This window comes from Cyrtonyx montezumae, unplaced genomic scaffold (assembly GCF_038088225.1).
Source record: "Cyrtonyx montezumae isolate F1298 unplaced genomic scaffold, pur_monq_1.0 scaffold_19, whole genome shotgun sequence".
NCBI classification, from domain to species: domain Eukaryota; kingdom Metazoa; phylum Chordata; class Aves; order Galliformes; family Odontophoridae; genus Cyrtonyx; species Cyrtonyx montezumae.
In genome coordinates this window covers 3,948,186-3,967,089 of record NW_027071925.1, presented here as the reverse complement: position 1 = coordinate 3,967,089, position 18,904 = coordinate 3,948,186, and the positions used below count along the sequence as shown (strand labels likewise).

Here is an 18,904-nt window from a genome sequence, read left to right as displayed (position 1 = left end):
TATAACAGTGCCTCAAAAAGGATAGGACATGGTTTCCACAACATGGAACACTGTTTGGAAGGAGTGTACTCACCCCAGCTCCTCACAGAAGCTTACAATAGCATCAAACGCTGTCATCACAGCCTTGTCGGATTCTTTTAAGGTGCCTTTTTTTTCCTGAAAGTAGAGAGCAACAAGTCTTCAGTTTAAATACAAACAGATCATCTAACTCTAGTGATAACCAAATCCATCCCTTGTGGCATCCATGTGGCAAACTTGTACAGGCACCATCTTTTTCTGCTCAACTGTGCCTCTCTAATAAAGCTTGAGCTAGGCCTGTGGTCCTTTACCTCTCAGCTTCAAGCCATCCCTCAAAACTGAGTCACAGACAGCTGTATGCTCAAAATCTACTTCTGCAGCTCCAGAAAAAAAAAAAAAAAGAAAAATAACCCACCTCATTTCATCTTTGCCTAGATGGATCAAGTGGATACTGTTCTGCAGGACTTACCTGGATTTTAGACAGCTCCTTCTTAATCAGGAAGCTAACTTGATCCCGGTCATTCCTGGAGTAATAGAGGCGGCAGCAGGAGGGTTTCCCATCTCTCCCAGCTCTGCCAGACTCTTGGTAATACCCTGCCATTGACTTGGCAATGTTCCAATGAGCGACAAACCTGCACGTGATAAGACAATGGGAAACACAAGGCTGCAGCTTTCTCAACTCAGGGCACACACAAATGTGGTGTTCATGGATATTAACGATAGAGCAAAAAATAAAGAAACAGAAGCATAAAAGACAGAGGACTTAGCAGAACAAGGAATTTTACACACAGAAGTATAAGCCTTCTTAACACAAGATACAAGAAAAGCAGCAGAGCTGACCCAATGCATGTGAACAAGTAAGCAGGATGCCACTCAAAAAAGAAAGGCACACAAATAACCAAACATAACTGCACAGCTGCAAAAAGCAAGAATAAGGACACTGATTTAAGGAAATATTTTACCATAAAAAGGGATTAAAGTCCTATTTATTCTCTGGAGCACAAATCTGAAATATTTGATTTTAAAAAGACTTTTTGATGACAAAGTCTGTGAGGGAAATTCTATCTCACCAAACTTACTTGTAGATGAAGGCACCCTTCCCAAATCAGCAAATATGACTACAAATTACTGCTAAACTGAAAATAATATTTCAAAGAATGTTTTTAAACACACCACAAGACTGCTTTAAACCTACTTGTATTTGAATATTCAGAAACTCAGTTCATACCTGTGTTCAGACCGGAGAGGTCTGAGCATTTCACCATACAGTAACGTTGACAATATTTTAAATACCAGTCTGCCTCAAAACTGGTATTTTTAAAGCTCTGCCCAGAGGCAGGTATGATGTACACTGGTGTGATAAGAGATTAAAAAACAAAAAAGAGTTTCTCCAAACACAAACACTTCAGGACCAGACCAGGCACTAGACATCGGAGCACTGCGTATTTATTCCCCATCAGAAGATTTACTGAAAGTATGAATAATCTTAACCAAAGCTGCATTAGCAGTGAAGAAAAAGGGGCCGATTCCTTCAGAGATACACCACCTCTGTTTTTCATTTTTATATAAAGGGTCACCTCCAGAACTTGTCAGACTTGATCTTTCTTGATAGTATATGCATGAACACTCAGGACTTTGTCAGTAAGAACTGAAGACTAAGCAGCAAGGCCTCATACCTGGGCAATGGTATAATATCCTTAGCTTACTGAAAAGCAACTTGTAAGGAGCCATTTTAACTTAATTTCTTGGAGATTAGCCATACTTCATAAAGCATGTTTCAGCTATATTTTATCCTCTATCAGCCCTATGCACTGCAGTTAATTTTTGCTGCTTTTTTGGCCATTGCAATGCAGGGCAGAGACTAATTTCAGCAGGTCATTAATTCATGCTACTCTATTAGAGACTTCTAATTTCTATTTTGGGGATCATGCAACAAGCAGTAAAATAGTCTGATATTGCTACAGGATCCTGTTATCTGTCAGCACAGAGGATGGCAGTTATTTAATCAACACAAGGATGGCACAGTTGTGAAACAGATACGATACACTCAATGATGTCTTGTCCCTCTCCTACAGCATTCACAGCAATTACTTTATGTGGATTTGAGTAAAGATCAGCTCCGTGTAGGTTGTTACATGGCTTCTAAGAAAACCTTCAGCTATATTTTTATGAGTTTCAGCAAGCCTTCATCAAGTGTTTCAGTCAGACTGCTGCTCAGGATTCAGTCTCTGGTGGAACACAACACTCAGCTTCACACACCTGACATTTGCTTTGTCTACTCCCATTCCAAAACTGATGGTTGCAACAATAACTGGGATCTTCTCCTCCATCCATTCATTCTGGACTGAAGTCCTGTCAGCTGCCTTGAGTCCTGGAAATGGAAAAAGATGGAAGGAAACAAAACAAGACAAAAAAAGGGAAGAAGTATTTGGTCGTCCCCCCCCTCGCATTCCCCCATTGCAACCCCCTCAACTAAAAACAAACCAATGTACACACTCTTCTCGGTCCATGTTTAAACTGGCCTGGGATCAAGCAGAAGTCAGCAGCAGCTGTTTCTATTCCAAAGAGAAAAATCTGGAACATTCCTGGGAGGAGTGCAGTTGTTATATTTAGGCCGTGCAAGATCCAACAAAACCGACTGCTCTAAAATGGAGAGAATGTTGTTCTGCTCAGTGACCCATATTTACCTCAAACACCCAATGCATAATGCTGCAGACCATGCCAAGAAAGCTAATTTCTAACTAATTCCATTCCAGGCCTTAAAGGTGGTACAGTTCAGTTCTACCAGCTACTGAGAGCTGCAGATGTCAGTACCTGCATGATATGCCTTGGCTTTCACTCCTCGGTAGCTCAATTCAATAGCCAGCTGGTCACACACGTCCCTCATCCTGCAGTACACAATGCCACAGCCAGAGTACACCTGGGCACACAGGAGAGAAAGTCTGTGATGCTGGCTGAAGTCAATCAACAAAGCTGCAGTGATCAATGTGTAGGAAATGGAAGGATAACTATGGCTCATCTCACCTCCAAGCTGGTTCCACAGCAACTTCTAGATATTGTCATGGCACAGAAGTAAATTAGACTTAAGGAGAGTTTCCTTAAGAGTCCTACAAGGACTAAAAGATGTTGAACAAACATGGGCCCCAATCCTCTCTCAAAGGATACAAAGCAAGAAGTAGTATCCCCCTACACTACAGATAAATTAAGGTGCAGAGGATGACTCATTTGCTGAATTATTTTGAGAATCAGTGTTAGAGCAAGAAATTCAGTACAACACTCCAAGTGTTGCTGTTTGTCCTCATTGCATTTCATCCTTGCCACACTGAAGAGCAGAGCACTATCATACAATGACTGCCTAGGACATGAAAAAAACAAATACTGAAATACTATTTGCATGTTACTTGTACATTTTCTCTTAGACCAACCCCTTTCTGAGGACATCTGCACTTGAAAGAAATGCAGCTCCATCTTCTAATTATTTTGGGGGAACTAAAAAAAAAAACAAATGAGCGCTTTCCTTCCAGGTGTTCCTTCCTCCTTTCCAATCACAGACCAATGTGGCAGAGCCATAACAATCACCTATCATTGACCATTAGGGAAGATTTTGTTCATCTTAGCCTTCTTCCTCAAATGAAAAACCTACCCCGGTGGTGTTCTTCACTTCAAGTGCCTTCAGACAGAAGTCCTTCAAGTTGGCATAAGGATCAGTCAAGAGCTCTTTGAATTGCACATCGTAGAACAAGTTAGATCTGAAGCAAGGAGTCTTAAAGGTGGCAAGTGGCTGCTTTAGCTTGAGAGCTGTCACAATGTCCTCCTGGACTTGCTTGGTGGCAGTGGCAGTCAAAGCAACACATGGTGTATTGGGTATGCGAGTACGCAAGGCACCCAGCCGTAGGTAGTCCGGTCGGAAATCGTGTCCCCACTGGGAGACACAATGTGCTTCATCGATTATCAGGTAGGACAAGAGATTTCGAGACACTAGGGAGTTGAGTAGGCTGGAAGGATGAGGCAGCTGCCATCTCTGGGGTGATGTAAAGAAGCTTTATCTGGGGCTTCTCACTTGCTAAGTCAGCCAGGATGGTCTTCTTTTCCTGGGCAGAAAGCTTGGAGTTCAGAGAGCAGGCTTTGATCTTCAGAGCCAGCAAATGATCCACTTGGTCCTGGAGTAAATATATAATAAAAATAAAATGGGAAAGAAATAGCATTAAAGAAAATCTCCATCACTATGGAACTCTACTGGCAAGATCCAAGTGAGGCCCCAACTTTCACCTCAAGGACCAAGCCTCAGGACAACATCCAACTGCAGCGCAGCTATTTACTACTTCAACTCTAGATGTCTTCATCTTCAACAGTCAATATATCAATACATACAGCTTGTAACATCCAACTCTTTTTTTTTTTTTGGCTTCCATTCACTTTAAACAGTCATTTTTCTGCTAAGGAACATCAGCACAGAGCTATGCAAAATACTTAAACATAGCCACAGTGAGCTGAAACAAGACATCAACACCCTATCAAGTTGTTATTCTTTTTCCATCTTTGACATCTACAAAAGCAGAGCACACTTTATTCCAAAATAATCAAGGGACTTTATAAAGCTGGATGAGATATGACAAAACAAGGCCTGTGTGTATCACCACTGTAAACAGAAGTGAGTGTGAACAAGAATTATGTCTTGAAAATCAGGAAGAAAACACAGCATCACGTTTAGAACATTACATCTAGATGAACATGGGACATACAATTCACCCTATCTTGACACTGTTCATTCACCTGCATTTAACTAGCACATAACACTTCAGAACATACAAGTAGTCCTGAAAGATTATGTCTCATCATTTCACCCTAAATCGTTTCAGTGATTAATTTAATGCACACTGTTCATATTCACAGTCAACTCTCAACCACCCCTAAAAAATAGGCAGACTAAACTCTTGAAGCATGGTTATGATGAAATATATCACAGTCATTTTAGGCACTGCCACCTCATTGCAGGGCTGAAAGACAAAACCTCTGATGGTTCACTCCATCCCTGTTTCATCTTAATCTCTTACTCTGACAGGTTCTACTTCATCAGCTAATCTTCTGAACCTCTATTTCACTGATAAAATATTTGCTGTGCTTATGCTTAATTAGAAATGATTCTGTGAATTCACCTTTCTCAAATGTATCACCGATTCTTGATGAGCATTATAGGCTACAACACCAGCTATCGTGCACTGTTAATGCTACAGCTGCTCTTACAGGGAAGCATTAGGTGATGAAAACAGAAGAAAAGGCAAAAAACACAAACTAAAGGTCATATTGATAATGGTACTCAAGGAGGAGCTCTGCTAAACCAGCTTCTCCCCATGACACAAAGACAGACCACAACAAAAAACAGTTTTGACAAAAAAAAAAAAAGCATTCAAAAGCAATTTCACCATTCCTACAGTTGTAACCTTATAGGTAAAATGTTAGTTTCCTTCTCAGTAAAGATTTGGTACATTACAGGTACTCTACTTTGCTGCTTCTCTACAGCACAATGAAGATAAAAGACAGCTTCTGGAAATGGAAAAAGAATCAGTTATAGAATTCAGCAGGCTATTATCAAAGAAGAAATGCCTTCTTTTACAGAGCTACATATATCAAGCCAGAGTTATACTGTTAGGCAGTAGATCTGGAGTCTCCTTACCTATCACCAGGCTGAAGAAAACATGCCAAGACAGCAAGACAAGAATGCAGAAGCAGGGTAAAAGCAAAGCCTTCTGGACAGAAGAGAGACAGCTGTACCTCCAGAGTCTCCCGACCCCCTTCACTGACTGCTTTTCCACAGCTATCAGGAGACCGTTACCTGAATCAGTGCAATCAGAGGTGAAATGACAATGGTGATGCCCACTGCCAGAACTGCAGGAAGCTGGTAGCACAAGGACTTCCCTGCCCCTGTGGGCATGCATACAAAGACATCCTTCTCGCCTGCAAAGACAACAGAACAAAGCTCAAGGCTACTGAGTGGTGGCCAGTTCACAGGGCTCTGTCTGGAGGGATGGGCACAAAAGCCTGTAATCTGTGAGAAACAGCAGATCTGTGCACGTACCATGTAGCATACCAACAAAAGACACTTCATTTCAGCTTCTAAAAGAATAATTATTTGCTTGCCTGCAATGCTTTCCTTCAAGAAACTGAACACTTTGGGAACATTAAGGAGCAGCCTTACGTAAATACTGAAAGATGTACAGAAACTGCTCAGAAAACTTTGTTTGCAACGCATGCTTGCACTCCTATGCCACTGAAGTTCTCTGAGCATAGGAGGCTGAGAGAGGTGGTGGCACTTCCTGGGGCAGGCAGTGTCTCCTCAGAGCCTCCTCCGGCATAGCTTTCAGAAGCTGAGCCTCACCTCTCACCACAGCCATGGTTGCACTTTCCTGCAGGGTTGTCTTGAAGGACTCAAACCCGAAGACCTTCCCCAGCGTTTTCCGGACCCTGCCCTGCAGGCCTGGGGCTGCCGTGCTGCTCATCTCGGAGAAGCTGCAGATGGAGGAACTAATACTGAGCCACCCACGTCTGAAGCGAGCCCCCGCCCTTCTCCCCTGACAAATCCTCCTCTTTATAGGACCCCCTCAGACTCATTTCCTGTGAGATTAGCCCACTCAGAGCAGTGGGATCTCCATGAGGGGCAGGGGCCAAGGTCTGCTGGGGGTCTCGGAGCCCCTTCCAGCCCTCAACCCCTCACAGCTCTTCCTCACCGCGCCCACGGGCCGTATCCTCCGCCCCCTTCCCCAACCGAGCCCCTCCACACCCCACTCCCCACTCTCTCCGCTTCCTCAGGGTCCAGCAGGTGTCGTCGCGGCGCTGGATGATGACGTCAGAAGCCGCTCTTAAAGGGCCAGCACCCATCTTAAAATCTGAAAACTAAAACAAACCGCACCCCATTAAAAAATATTTATATATATCCGACTCACCTCTGATCTTTCATTACATTGTATAGAGGGTCTTCACTGAGAGCTTTGCCCTTCTCGCACCGCGATTTCCCGTTGGTCCGCGCCCTTTGAAAGCGGAAGGCGGATGGCGGCGTTGCTATGGCGAATGCTCATTCGTCATTTCCGCGCGCCGGAAACGCGCCCGCCGGAGGCAGAAGATGGCGGCGGCGAAGCGCAGCGTCCTGTCCTCGCTGGCGGTTTATGCCGAGGATTCAGACCCGGAGTCGGATAGCGAGGCCGGGACGGCGGGAAGCGATGGGGGAACGGCTTCGGGTGAGGGTCGGGAGAGGGCTGGGGAAAGTAGCGGGCTGCCCTGGAGTCCTTCTGCCGCCTTCCTATTAGAGAGGGAAAGGCCTCGCTCATTACCATCTCTCCTTTCTCACGGTTTTCTTTCTTTTTTTTATTTATTTTTTTCCTCTTCTCCTTTAGGAGAGAAAGGAGGGCTCGTCTCGGTTGGGTATGGAGAGGATGACTTCAGCCGCCTGGATGGGGATGAGGAGGGGTATGAAGAGGAGGACGATGAGAACAGCAGGCAGTCAGTAAGTACCTTGCAGTTCCTGGGACTTGCCTTGCTCGCAGCCACGTGTTGCAAAGCCTTTCTCTCCTGAGAGAGCCCCTGAGTGGCACCCTGAGCTGGAGCCTGGTGGCACAGACTCCTGCTGCAGTTTCAACTCTAACCAAATATTGTCATTCACTTCATTTTCAAGTGGAAAGCACTTGCCTTGGAGCCCAGTGGTAGTTTGCTGAAGGTCTTGTTGCTTGTTACTAACTCTGTTGATGCTGCTTGACTCTTTTATGGGAAAGAAACTGCCACTGTGAACGTACACTATTCCTTAAGCGTTGTTAGCATGTATGAGAATGCTATGGGACAAAAATTCTGTTGTATCGTCAGCTGCAAAATTGAAAAGAATGGAATTCTGTCGTGTCTTCAATTATTCTTCTGTGTATAACTCAATTTACTACATCAAGTTAACTTGATGTAGTAGTACCTTGTCTAGATGTGAGTGGCTTTTGTTTGTCATAAGTGCATGGCACGTATATAATAATACATAAATACCAAGGCAATTGAAGCATTGTAAGACATGGCACATAGCTTACTGCACACGAGTGCAGCTGTTACACGCAAAAGGACAAATACTTCTGCTGTGTCTGTAGGAGCAAAGCAGTAAGTCTTGAGGAGGTTGGGGGAGGTTCTTGTCTCCTTTTTCTCCTATTAGCCTTTTGTGGTACGCTGTGTTATCTTGACTCCAGTTTTTTGGTGACTTAGTATGTGAAAGTAATATAGCTGTATTGCTACAGTTTCCCCTCACTGAAACCTACTTTGTGTGCATTAGATCATTCTCTTATCTGATCCTCTCTGTTCTGGTCATCTGCTTCTGTTACTTGCAGAGAAGAAATTTGTCTCTTTTCTTTGTTTTGTTCTGTTTCTGACTGGAGTAAGTGTAAGCAATGACATTCACAGTGATTATCTGGCTAAGTGAAGTAATAACGCTTCTTTACTGCATTATATAATAATGCATAATTATTTAATAATACATTCTTTACTGCATTCTCCTCTTTATCTCCAAAGCTTATAGACTCTTTCAGTGAGATCTCTTTATTTTAAAGGTGGTAGGTGCAATGCAGGTTTAAGGGGAGCCTGTATTGCACATGCATTATCAGTGTAGATGTTTAACCATCCAGCATCTGGGAAATTCAAGGCAGTATGCAATAAATGGCAATTGGTGAAATAGCTCCAGTGTTTAGCTAGCAGATCTTGCATAAGCTTTCAATTATTGTGCTGATGTATGTAAGGCACTGAGGATGCCTTATCTTTAGTCTTGTAAAGCAGCAGTGTGTTTTCTTTAACCAGAATCAAGAGATTCCTTGATAGAACATAGCATGGGCTGTTATTGGTTACAGGCTGTTTTTTGAATCAGTGCAAGGTGGATTCAGGTTGTCTTGGGTCTTTAACAAAATAACCCTGTGCTTATATTATCTACCTTATCTGTTGTTTGTTTTTTCTCTTCAAAGGAAGTTTCAGTAATGTTTTCTTGTTGTTTCAGAGATGTCCCCTGCTAGGTTAGAAGGTTTTTGGACCTATTTCAGTTAAGTGTCCATCTAATGAGTGATTTAACCCATTTTTGCTTATTTGAAATTTGCTTCTCTTTGAGTACGAGTGGGAGCTTGGAGGGGAATCTCACTTGCGATCAAGTACCAAGGAACTTGGTACTGTGATTCTTCTTTAAGTATACAGTTACTGTTGTTGAACAGAGTTATTGGCATGCATGTTTATTTTAGGAAGGTAAGCTGGAGAGCAGCTGAAGAAAAGGAAGGGTTTGGTGTCTCACTTCTGTGGAATATGCATGTTAATTCATGCAATTAAAACATTGACATTACTGGGAAATCATTCAAGTTCTTGCAAGGCAAGTTACAGAGTTTGTGCTAACACCATGAAGTGGTCACTATATGTTAACCCTTTGCATGTAATTTTTTTTTTTTCCTTTTTGGAATACCAAGTTACTATTTGGGGGCCAAAGTTGAAATTGAGGAGTGAAGTTCAGAGGAAAAACTGTTTTGAATTGTGTAAGCATGAAAGCTACTTTTTTTTTTCTGCTCCTCTACTTGTTTTGAACCCAGAGTATGTATTTACATACTTAGTTCTTGGGTCCCCAGTGAAACAGAAACCCTCAGGCCAACAGAACAGTGGGTTTATCTACCAATTTCAGATCAAAGCTATTGTTTACTTCTCACATGAATGTTATACAAGGCCATATCTAGTATTTTAAGCTCTCAAGGCAAAAACTTGCTAGGTTTTTCTTTTTTTTTCTTATATCTGAGTAGAGATGAAAACTAGGTGGTATCTGTTATCTAAAACTGAAATTATTTGGTTGTTCCTTTCTGTGGAAGTTCATGTCATCAGTAAATGAGGCCATGAGAGCACTGTGCAAGTAAGAAAAGATGCAGTGTCAGTGAACGTCACTGGATCTTTCGAACTTGGCACTAGGGCAGATCCTTACCAAGCCTGCATGTTTGCTTTGATGGCAGACAAGTTGTGTGTCCTCTGTGTTGCTGGTGTATGCTTAGGAGTATAACAGGCTTTGCAAGTGCTGCTTTTACTGTGAGCCCTGCTAAACAGGGGCAAGTGCAAGAAAAGCTCCCACCTGTCAACTGGAAGAGACAGAGTTATCAAATGACAAATGTTTTGTTTCCTAGTTCTGTTGCTTCTTATTTTCTAGCTCAGAACAGTGAGAGCCATGTGACTTTTGTGGAAGACATTTGCTACTGAATTATGATTTTACCTTGAAAAGGAAACAAACTCCTAACAAAACTACACTTTTTTTTTTTTTTCTATAACTGTAGGGCTTGTTTGCTGGTCATAAGTGGGTGGGACAAAAGTAACTTCCATTAGAAGGGTCTTGGAGTACTGCTGGGCTGCTGAACACAAGCCCTTTGCTGTAAGTGCAGTTACTTTCCAAGCCTTCTCTTTAAGCTTAATCCTGTAAATTCTTGTCTTGTAGGAAGATGACGATTCAGAGACTGAAAAACCTGAGGCTGGTGACCTAAAGGTATTTGGAAGTGTGGCACGGTGGTGGGGGGAAAGCTCAGTACAAGAGGAATAAGACTTAACAGCATGGCATTGGTGTTCATTTTTGATCTTCTGTAGCTAGTTACAAACTTTTTTGTAGCTGTAACATGATTTTTTTTTACTTTAATTTTGGCTTCTGCCACAAGTAGTTAATTAGTTAAGCTATGGACTGAGTGATGGTCGAGATCTCTGTTGAAGAGCTGTAGTTGTGTGAATTAGATCAGAGGTGTGTTTTGTGACAGCATCTCTCCTGTTTTGCAGTGATCTGGGAGGTGTGCAGTGAAGTGCAGAATTCTTATTTCTGACAAGCATTATCTGAAGAACTTTTAGTTAGAACCACTTAATGAGTAAATGATTGTATGTTCCGAGAGGTCATAAAACATGTCAAAATCAATTCAGTTGCTTCCAGCTGTTTCTGTCCTAAATGAAACTGTTTCATAAAGATGGTGTTAAAAAAGAAGCATTATCAGATAATTGCTATCATAAATAGTTGAAGTCCTCTGTGCTCTGGTTACATCTTGTTTCTGCTGCCCAACAGGTATGTGTTCCCATATGCTGCTAAACATTGGTTGAGAAATGTGGAGAGAGATAAAATGCCAAGTCCATCTGAAACTTAACAGAGAAGTGTCCTCAAATTTCCATTAAATGTCAATCTGCTTTGTAATATGAGCAGTCTTGTGGGATACTGAATTAATGACAATTGCAAAGACTAATTTTATCTAGAAGGTTTCTGAAGGATGCAGACAATCTCTAAGCTCTTCTTAGGAAACCAGAGGGCCACGCTGCAAGCTTAAATTCTGTAGAGCGTTTGAATTAGTTTGCAGCTTTGAAGCAGTGCCTTCTTCCAGTTTCCACAACACTTTTTATAGCATTTATAGAGTTTTTTTTTAATAGTTTTTATAGAATTTATAGTGGTAGACTCTGCTGTAGTAATTCTACAAGAATTACAAGAACTGATAAGAATTTTTCTAGATTTAAAAACATTTCCAGATTTTCATATGCTTTTGTAAATAGTGTGTTAAACAGTTGCTAGACAAATATGGCAAAAGGAAGTTTGAAATACACAACAGTGAGGCCTGGATTCAGCCAGAAGAGGAGTCTAAGCAACTGTCTGCAACTGGAAGTTGCTAAAGATTATGGCGTGTTCAGTTTTGACAGATCTTGCTATATAAATTGTTTTTGCAAATGAAATTACTGTAAAACCTTTTTACATAGTGAACAAACTTCTTAAGATAAAGAAATCTGTCATGCTGTCATTTTTCTTTTCATTAGAAAAATTAAGTAGAAGCAGTCTGCATAGAAAGTGTGTGAATGCAGTTGAAGTTTTAACACCTACTCCTCTGTGATCTCTTCTTTACATTAAATATATATTGTCTGCAGATTAAAGAAGGTGCCTTAAATTAAGATACAGTGAAATGTCTATGCAGATTTCTTAGTAGAAAAGACACCAGAAAAAACAAGATTGTAAAGGGGACAATGAGTAGAATGGGCATCTTTCCTCTACTTTTTGCATTTGGAAAGTTCTTATTCAGCACAGGCATACCCAAGTAGAAACAAGCAGTTCAGGTAACAACATTCCTAGTGGTTAACAACAAAACAGGTAGGTTGAACTGAAGTGCTAGAGAAAAACAGTTATTCAGACTATATGCATCATGAGTATGCTTTATTATAAAGTTACCAGCTGTGAAGCTGGTATTGCTTCCCTACAAAGCTCACTAAAATTGATTGTTGCTTTTGGCTTTCACAGAAAGTACAATACAGTTCCTTTCATCCTAGCATGTGTGAAAAGTGAGGATTTGAGAAGATTAGCAGGGAGGCAAATCTGAACTTCAGGAGGTCTAGACTTTCGTCATCTTTAATAGTTGTCTTTAAATGTAAGTGGAAAAAAGCTACAGCCTCCTTTGCTATGAGCATATTGCAAGGCAGCCCAGACAAGGTGTGTTCATGTTGTAAAGCATAATGTGGGATGCTGAATGGAGTTGTGCTAGCTGTGCTATGAAGGAATTCATTTGTTAAGGGGGGAGGGATAGAATATTTATGTAGAAGTGGCTTTTATTTATAGCAGTAGGAAATGTTTCTTATCTCACTTCTCCACCAAGTGGCAGTGTTCTCCTGGTATCTTCCTCATTGCTTTGAGCTTGCAGTATGTGTGAGAACTAGACAGTAAGAGTTGTAGTTACTCTAAATCCAAAGTGTGGCAAGAAGTTAGGCACTTGATTAACTAGCTGACACTTTTGGATAACTTCATTTCTTTTTTCCCAGCTGGGTGGTGTAGCTGTTCTTGCTCTCATTCTTACCGTGAGATGTCACAGACCTGAATACATGTATAAAAAGATGGTATGGGCTTTTTATATCTGGCCAGGGTGTTTCCAGTGTCTGAATCTGCGTGCAAATTCAGAATGCATCAATGACATAAAACCACTGCACATGATTAGTTAATTATAGTCTTTTCAAGCTCTGAATATACATTCCGTTTCTTTTTCTATTATTTGCTCTTCTGAATGTGTGTTGAATGAGCTACTTTGTCTTATTTGAATAATTAATGAGGACAATTGACAGACCAAGTTGTGTGGAAGAGTTCCCTTATTGCTGGAGCATCCTGTGACTTGGCTTCATTCTTTGCTTAGATAGTAACAAGCACAAAACTTATAAAAGTTTCAGCTAGTGTTGGTTATGGGTATAAATCAAGGAGACTAAAGTGAGGAATGGTGTAAAAATTGGCAGTGTTAATTGTAATGGTAAAGTAATGATTGGAGAGTGGAATTCATAGCCTGCCTCAAAGGTGCAGTGGGGAGACTTTTCTACTCAATCATATGGTATTTTTATTTACCTCTGGTTTTTAATCTTGACTCTGGTGAGCATGCCCTTTTTGATCTTGAAGACTCATCACATCTGTCTGTCCTTGCAGCCTGTGTTTCTCACTAGAGGTAAAGGCAATAAAAAAAGCGTGGATGGAACTACAGCTTTCTATCTTTTTCTTTTCTTTTTTTTAACATTTTCTGATGAACAGAAAGTTACAGTGAGCTTCTCAAGATAAAATACTGATAGCAAACTGCTGTGCTCTGTCCACCCTCAGAGAGTCAAGTGGAGATTTTTCTGTACATCTTTTTGGAGAAGGAGGTGTACCAGATACAGAAAAATACTTAGGCTTCATCAGTCATCTGAAAGTATTCTCCCAGAGCAGACTTGTAGCCCATAGGATTCTGTTACTGCACACCTGTGAGACAGTCCTGAATGCTATATGTGTGTAACAAAAAAAACCAAAACAATTTATCCTATTTAGGCAGCAAAGTCACAATTCTTGCATCCTGTAACTGTTTGAAGTGTTTTAGGGACCTGCAGAAAATGAGAGATTCAAAGAGATTCAAAGGTAGGTAAAGCTAATTGCTCCTCCAAATTTGATCTGAGAAGGATGTACTCAGACTCTGAAGCAGCAGATGTTAGTAACCAAAGCCACTTCAGTGGTCCCTTCTTTTAGTATTAAATAAGCAATTACGAACTGCAAACAAGCTACAGTCTTAAAGGGATTTCAGGAACAAAGCCTTCTGCTTAGGAGGGGGAAAAAATGGTTCACAGAAACTGGTGGCGAAGGACTGTTGTCTTTTGGAACCCTGGAGCATGGATGGACTCTTATGTCCTTTCATCAGATGATGGAACCACATGTGCAAGACAAAGGACATTGTGAAAATATATGAAATTTGTTCTGCTGGCAGTATTGGTTTGGAATGATGAGGGTTAAAGGGCTCTGTGGTGCCTGCCAGGTGCTTGGGCTCTTGCCAGCAGCTGGTTAAAGGCTGAGCAACCTGGCTCTGTTCTTCCTTGAGAAAGGAAGACTCAGAGGGGATCTAATTATAGTCTATATATTATATATAAGGTGTGGGAGGCAAAGGGACAAGGCTGAACTTTTCTCAGCAGTGTGTGCCAATAGGACGAGGGGAGATGGCCACAAACTGAAGCATAGGAAGTTGCACACAAATGTGCATGGGAACTTCTTCCCAGTGCAGTGACAGAGCACTGGGACAGGCTGCACAGAGAGTTGGTGGGGTCTCCTTCTCTGGAGATGTTCGAGACCCACCTGGACGCCTACCTGTGCAACCTGGGCTGGGAGCTGCTTTGGCAGGGGGGGTTGGACTTGATGATCTCTTAAGGTCCCTTCCAACCACTACAATTTTGTGATTGTTACGGTTATAACCTTGATGCAGGAACAATATACCAACCAGGAGGCATTCCTCCCTACAGGGGCTGCCCCTGCAGGAAGAGGAACATGAACCTTAAGTGTTGACTTTGTGCTCCAAGTCTTACCTGAGGGGTTCTGTGCTTGGTGTTGAAGGGCTGGATGAATAACAGACTGCAGGAGGACAGAGCGCAGCCCTTCAGCTTGGTTTGCTGGTGTTTTCACAGGGGTAATCATTAACTCTTGAGCTTTGATTCTGTTATCAAGACTAGCCAGTGCAGGAACGCTGATAAATATTGACACTCCCTATGCAAGTATATGCTTAACACATGGTAACAGTTATTTGGAAGGAGTAACTTTCAGAAGAGGCTGCATTCCCTGGTTTTGTTTTAAGGGTCCTCCTGCATCTTTGTGGTGTTCTGTTTAGAGACAGTCTAAATGGGAGGTAGCAGAAAGGTGTCCCATTTTCAGAGGTATGCTATGTTTCTATGCATGTCTGAGCACCACCTTTTGGTAGTCATCAAAGCTATACAGCCCTTATCAATCCAGTCAACTTGAGAAATAACTTCCCTGTGTTATGATGCATAGATATGTATTAAGGTAGAGCTTTTAATTGTGATGTTTGTATTTTTTTCTTTAATGTATCTTGCCTGGTCATTCACCTGTCTCTTGAAATCAAAATAATTTTGGTATTTAAAGTAAAAGTCTTAGGGGATAAGAACCAGTAAATGGGGGATTGTGCAGTAGTGTAGTCCTGATGATTGACTATCATTCTGATACAACGTGTAAATTTTTTGTGTATTCAACATGCATTCATCTAGCCAGATTATCAAAAGATACCAGAATGTACTCAGGAGCAGCTTTCACCTTGTGTAATTATTTTACTCTGAAAAAGGGAAAACTAAAAAAAAAAAAATTGGGGAAAAGTGATATCTATAATAGAGAGCTGTTCTTCCATTTTCACAGGCTGCAAGCTGTGAAAAAGGGATCTGGCCTCTATAAACTTCAGCAACTAAATTTAAATTGTTTGCTGTAGTGGTGACACTGTGTATGTATGAGAGTTGTTTAGGAAATACCAGCCCTTGATAATTTTGGCTGCTGACAAGGAATCCAAAATATTCTGCTTAGAGTGTTACAGGTCACCTAACTGAAGAATAACTGTTAAAACTGCTGTTCTTCCCCAAAACTGTGCTCTTGGTGGCTGGAGGAACTGTGCATTGGGCTGGCAGTGGTTGGATCTGGTAAGGATGTTTCACGGCTTTAGAAGTGTGCTGTAGAAAGACACTACTGAAATCTCATCAGAATTAAATATATATAATGTTGTCCCTTGCCCTCCCTGATTTGACCTTTTTGATGCTATCAGTGTTGGGCTTTGACAGGTAGGACTGGTGAAAGAGCTGCCATGCTTTAAAAATGCCCTTGTGTTAGGCGTGGCTATGCTGGGTGCTCTGTGCAGCTTTTCAGGGCTCGAGTTAAGGTTGGCTCTCCAATGGTTTGCTTCCCACTCCTTTATCTGCCTGTGAGTACAGCCTGCAAGTGATAAGCTCCACAGGTTCAGACTGGTCTCAGTCTGTACTTTATCTTTCTTCTAGTGTACTTGTGCAGAGTGTAGTCTGCGTTTCCAGCTCTCCATGTTTTCCCTCATTTTGGCATGTTTTTTTTTTTCCAGTGTTCTGTAGATGCAACAAGAAAATCTGGCAGTTGAGAAGTGTTACACATGGAAAGCCTTTAGGGGGAGTAGGGTTAACTCAGCTTCTCCTCCTGTCTTCTCTGCTTTAAAAATGAGTGCTCAGGCATTGAAGCCGCTGATGCCTTTCCTGGTTCCCATTTTTTACCACATGGCTGACCTTAGTAAAAGCTAGCAACAGGAAACAAAGTCGTGTTCAGCATCATTGATTATTTCTTTTTGTCTTTTTCCTTGTGTATTTCAATCCCCTTTCTCCAAGAGGAAGATGGATCACAACATTTGAAGCTGACTTACCTACTTGAGAGCTGCTGGCTCCAGTCCAGGCCATGAGCTGCTTGGAAGATGAGACATGTCCGTGGACATGCTCATTCCTTTCTCCCCGCCAGGCATACAAGCTGCAGCAGACTCCTCACTCCCTGCAGTACTAAATACCACAGATTATTGACACAGGTGTGGCTTCCCTTTCTCCTAAGGAAGAGCCAGCCTTTTTCTTCTGTTTGTCTTTAAACTTGAAGAGAAGTCCTTTCTGGAGCTGCTTCCCATTGCATATTTCACCTGATAAAGGTCTGAGTTCTTCAAGTCCAGTTCTGTTGTGTTGCAATTATTTCTGTTTGCTGTACTAAAATAGCCTGTTCTGAATTAGCACGTTAGTGCTTGTCAGAGTGAGAATCTGAACAGTCAGCACAGATGGAGGATTGCCTCAAATACCAACAAATATCAGAAAATAGCTTCTTCCATCTTCCCTGTTCTCAGAACAGAAGGATGAAAATCTGGTAAATCTTCGTGGGATCTATTCACAGAGGAGGATGCATTTCAGTGAGGATATTTTTGTGCCTCTTTCTATTCCAAACTCTGAAGAAGAATTTTCAGTACTATATATTTGGAAATAAAGCCTGTGCAAGGAGTTGATTTTTGTCACTTCTCTTAAGCCTCAGCTGCAGCGAAGGAGAGGCGCAGGACTTCTTACAGCCCAGCTTTATTTTCCATTGCAACGGTCTGTTTAAATAATAAAATCAGTATCCTGGCACCTCAAGCTATGCCATGTAGTAACTATACTTGACCTCTGAATTTCTGTTCTATTGTAGGAAGCAAAAATGACTTGAAAGCAGAGTTTGTGGGCTCCGCAGATCAAGGAACCTCACTATGAGCCATGGTGGTTCCTGGTGGAGACTAGCAGGAGATGAGCTAGGACTGCATTCCAAGCTCTTAGCTGCTCTTGGGCTCCCTGTGGGCTGTACAATCTCTGTAGGTGGCTTTGCACACTTGCACCAGGATGTCCTGGTTGGTGTCAGTGGTGTGTGGTCTCTAATAAACCACATGTACAGAGGGATGATCTGCAAGTGTTAACCTTGAAGAGCCCCTAGCAGCAGCCCTGCCAGGAGTGAGGAGAGAAAAGAGACAGCAAACAAGCAGGTGGCTTTGGATCCTAAGCAGTGCAGTAAAGCAGACAATGTTAATAGTCCCTCCGATTTTCCAAGTAAGAGTCTTGGCACCCTGTTCCTTAACTGGAAATTATTTCTTCCATATCTTTGTCAAATATTGAGATAGTGTATGCCAGGTGAATGGAATCAAGTTTCAAAGAAGGCTTTCATGCTGTGAAAGCCTCCCTTCTAAAGCCTTTTCTTACTGAAGTATTTTGCCCATTGCCAGGTCTTAGGGTTTTTCGGTGTGGTTTTTTTTTTTAATAGAATTGGAATGAAATGGAGGTGTTATTTCAGACTTAATTTATCTTAAAGTTAAAAAGCAGCGTCAGCTGCACATGTTCTTTGTTTTGGTAAGGATTTGATAAGGATTTAATAAGGAATGTCTCGGGACTTGACTCTTTCCTGTCTTATTCTTCCTTTCTTCTTTTTGCCTGTGACAACTGTACCTTGAAATAGATTTGTACAGTCTGTGTATGTGCTTCACTGGAGATGAATATACCAGTTGAATCCTATGGGTGGCTTATTTGTAAGCTGCTGTGCAGCTCTTGATATCTAGATGATGGTCCCTGCAGTTTTTTCTTAGTTAAATTTCTTATCCTGTAGCGGGCAGTTTGCCCAGAGCTATGTATTGAGTTGGCAAACAGGATATGGCTGTAGGAAACGGGCTTGTTTCAGGCTTTCTCTTGGGATTCTCCTATCTGACAATACAAGAAAAAAAACAACCAACAACCAACAGGGTGGGGAGGGGGAAATAAAAGTACTGTACTGCAGTTCCCTTGTGTTCTCTTTGCCCTGACTGAAAAACTCTACATTAATATATTCCTTATCCACCAGCATGACAGCAAGTGGGACTGGCTTACACGTTCTGTGGGTGTCAGATGTCTTTGTCTGTGTGCACATGATTCAGTGGTGTAGTTGGGGGTGAAATTCTGCAGTGCAGCAGCAGCATCTCTGGAAAAAGGGCATGTTGTTGGGGAGTGACTGGAAGCTTTCTAACATTTCTTTTTAATATGATAACTGGAAGAGAGTGGAAAAAGGAAGCTGCAGTGCTAAGTTTGCTGCAAGTTGGGAAAG

At 41.7% G+C, this 18,904-nt stretch overlaps 2 protein-coding genes across 3 annotated transcripts in view; one reads left to right on the top strand and one right to left on the bottom strand.

The window, feature by feature from the left end:
• Positions 1–6,535, bottom strand: part of RECQL5 (RecQ like helicase 5) — a 34,671-nt gene extending 28,136 nt beyond the window's left edge. The window contains 8 exon segments of the mRNA XM_065735247.1: positions 74–156; positions 488–650; positions 2,278–2,389; positions 2,833–2,938; positions 3,662–4,007; positions 4,009–4,178; positions 5,852–5,973; positions 6,395–6,535. Coding sequence (XP_065591319.1) covers positions 74–156; positions 488–650; positions 2,278–2,389; positions 2,833–2,938; positions 3,662–4,007; positions 4,009–4,178; positions 5,852–5,973; positions 6,395–6,515 — 1,223 coding nt within the window. The 5' untranslated portion in view covers positions 6,516–6,535.
• Positions 6,536–7,101: 566 nt separating this feature from the next.
• The window catches only part of SAP30BP (SAP30 binding protein), a 31,167-nt gene continuing 19,364 nt past the window's right edge, over positions 7,102–18,904 (top strand). The window contains exons 1-3 of one of the 2 annotated variants that reach the window (XM_065735250.1): positions 7,102–7,250; positions 7,407–7,516; positions 10,478–10,525. In XM_065735250.1, the coding sequence (XP_065591322.1) occupies positions 7,136–7,250; positions 7,407–7,516; positions 10,478–10,525 (273 nt within the window). In that variant the 5' untranslated portion in view covers positions 7,102–7,135. The remainder of the gene's footprint in view (positions 7,251–7,406; positions 7,517–10,477; positions 10,526–18,904) is intronic. The other variant, XM_065735249.1, reaches the window with a different exon arrangement.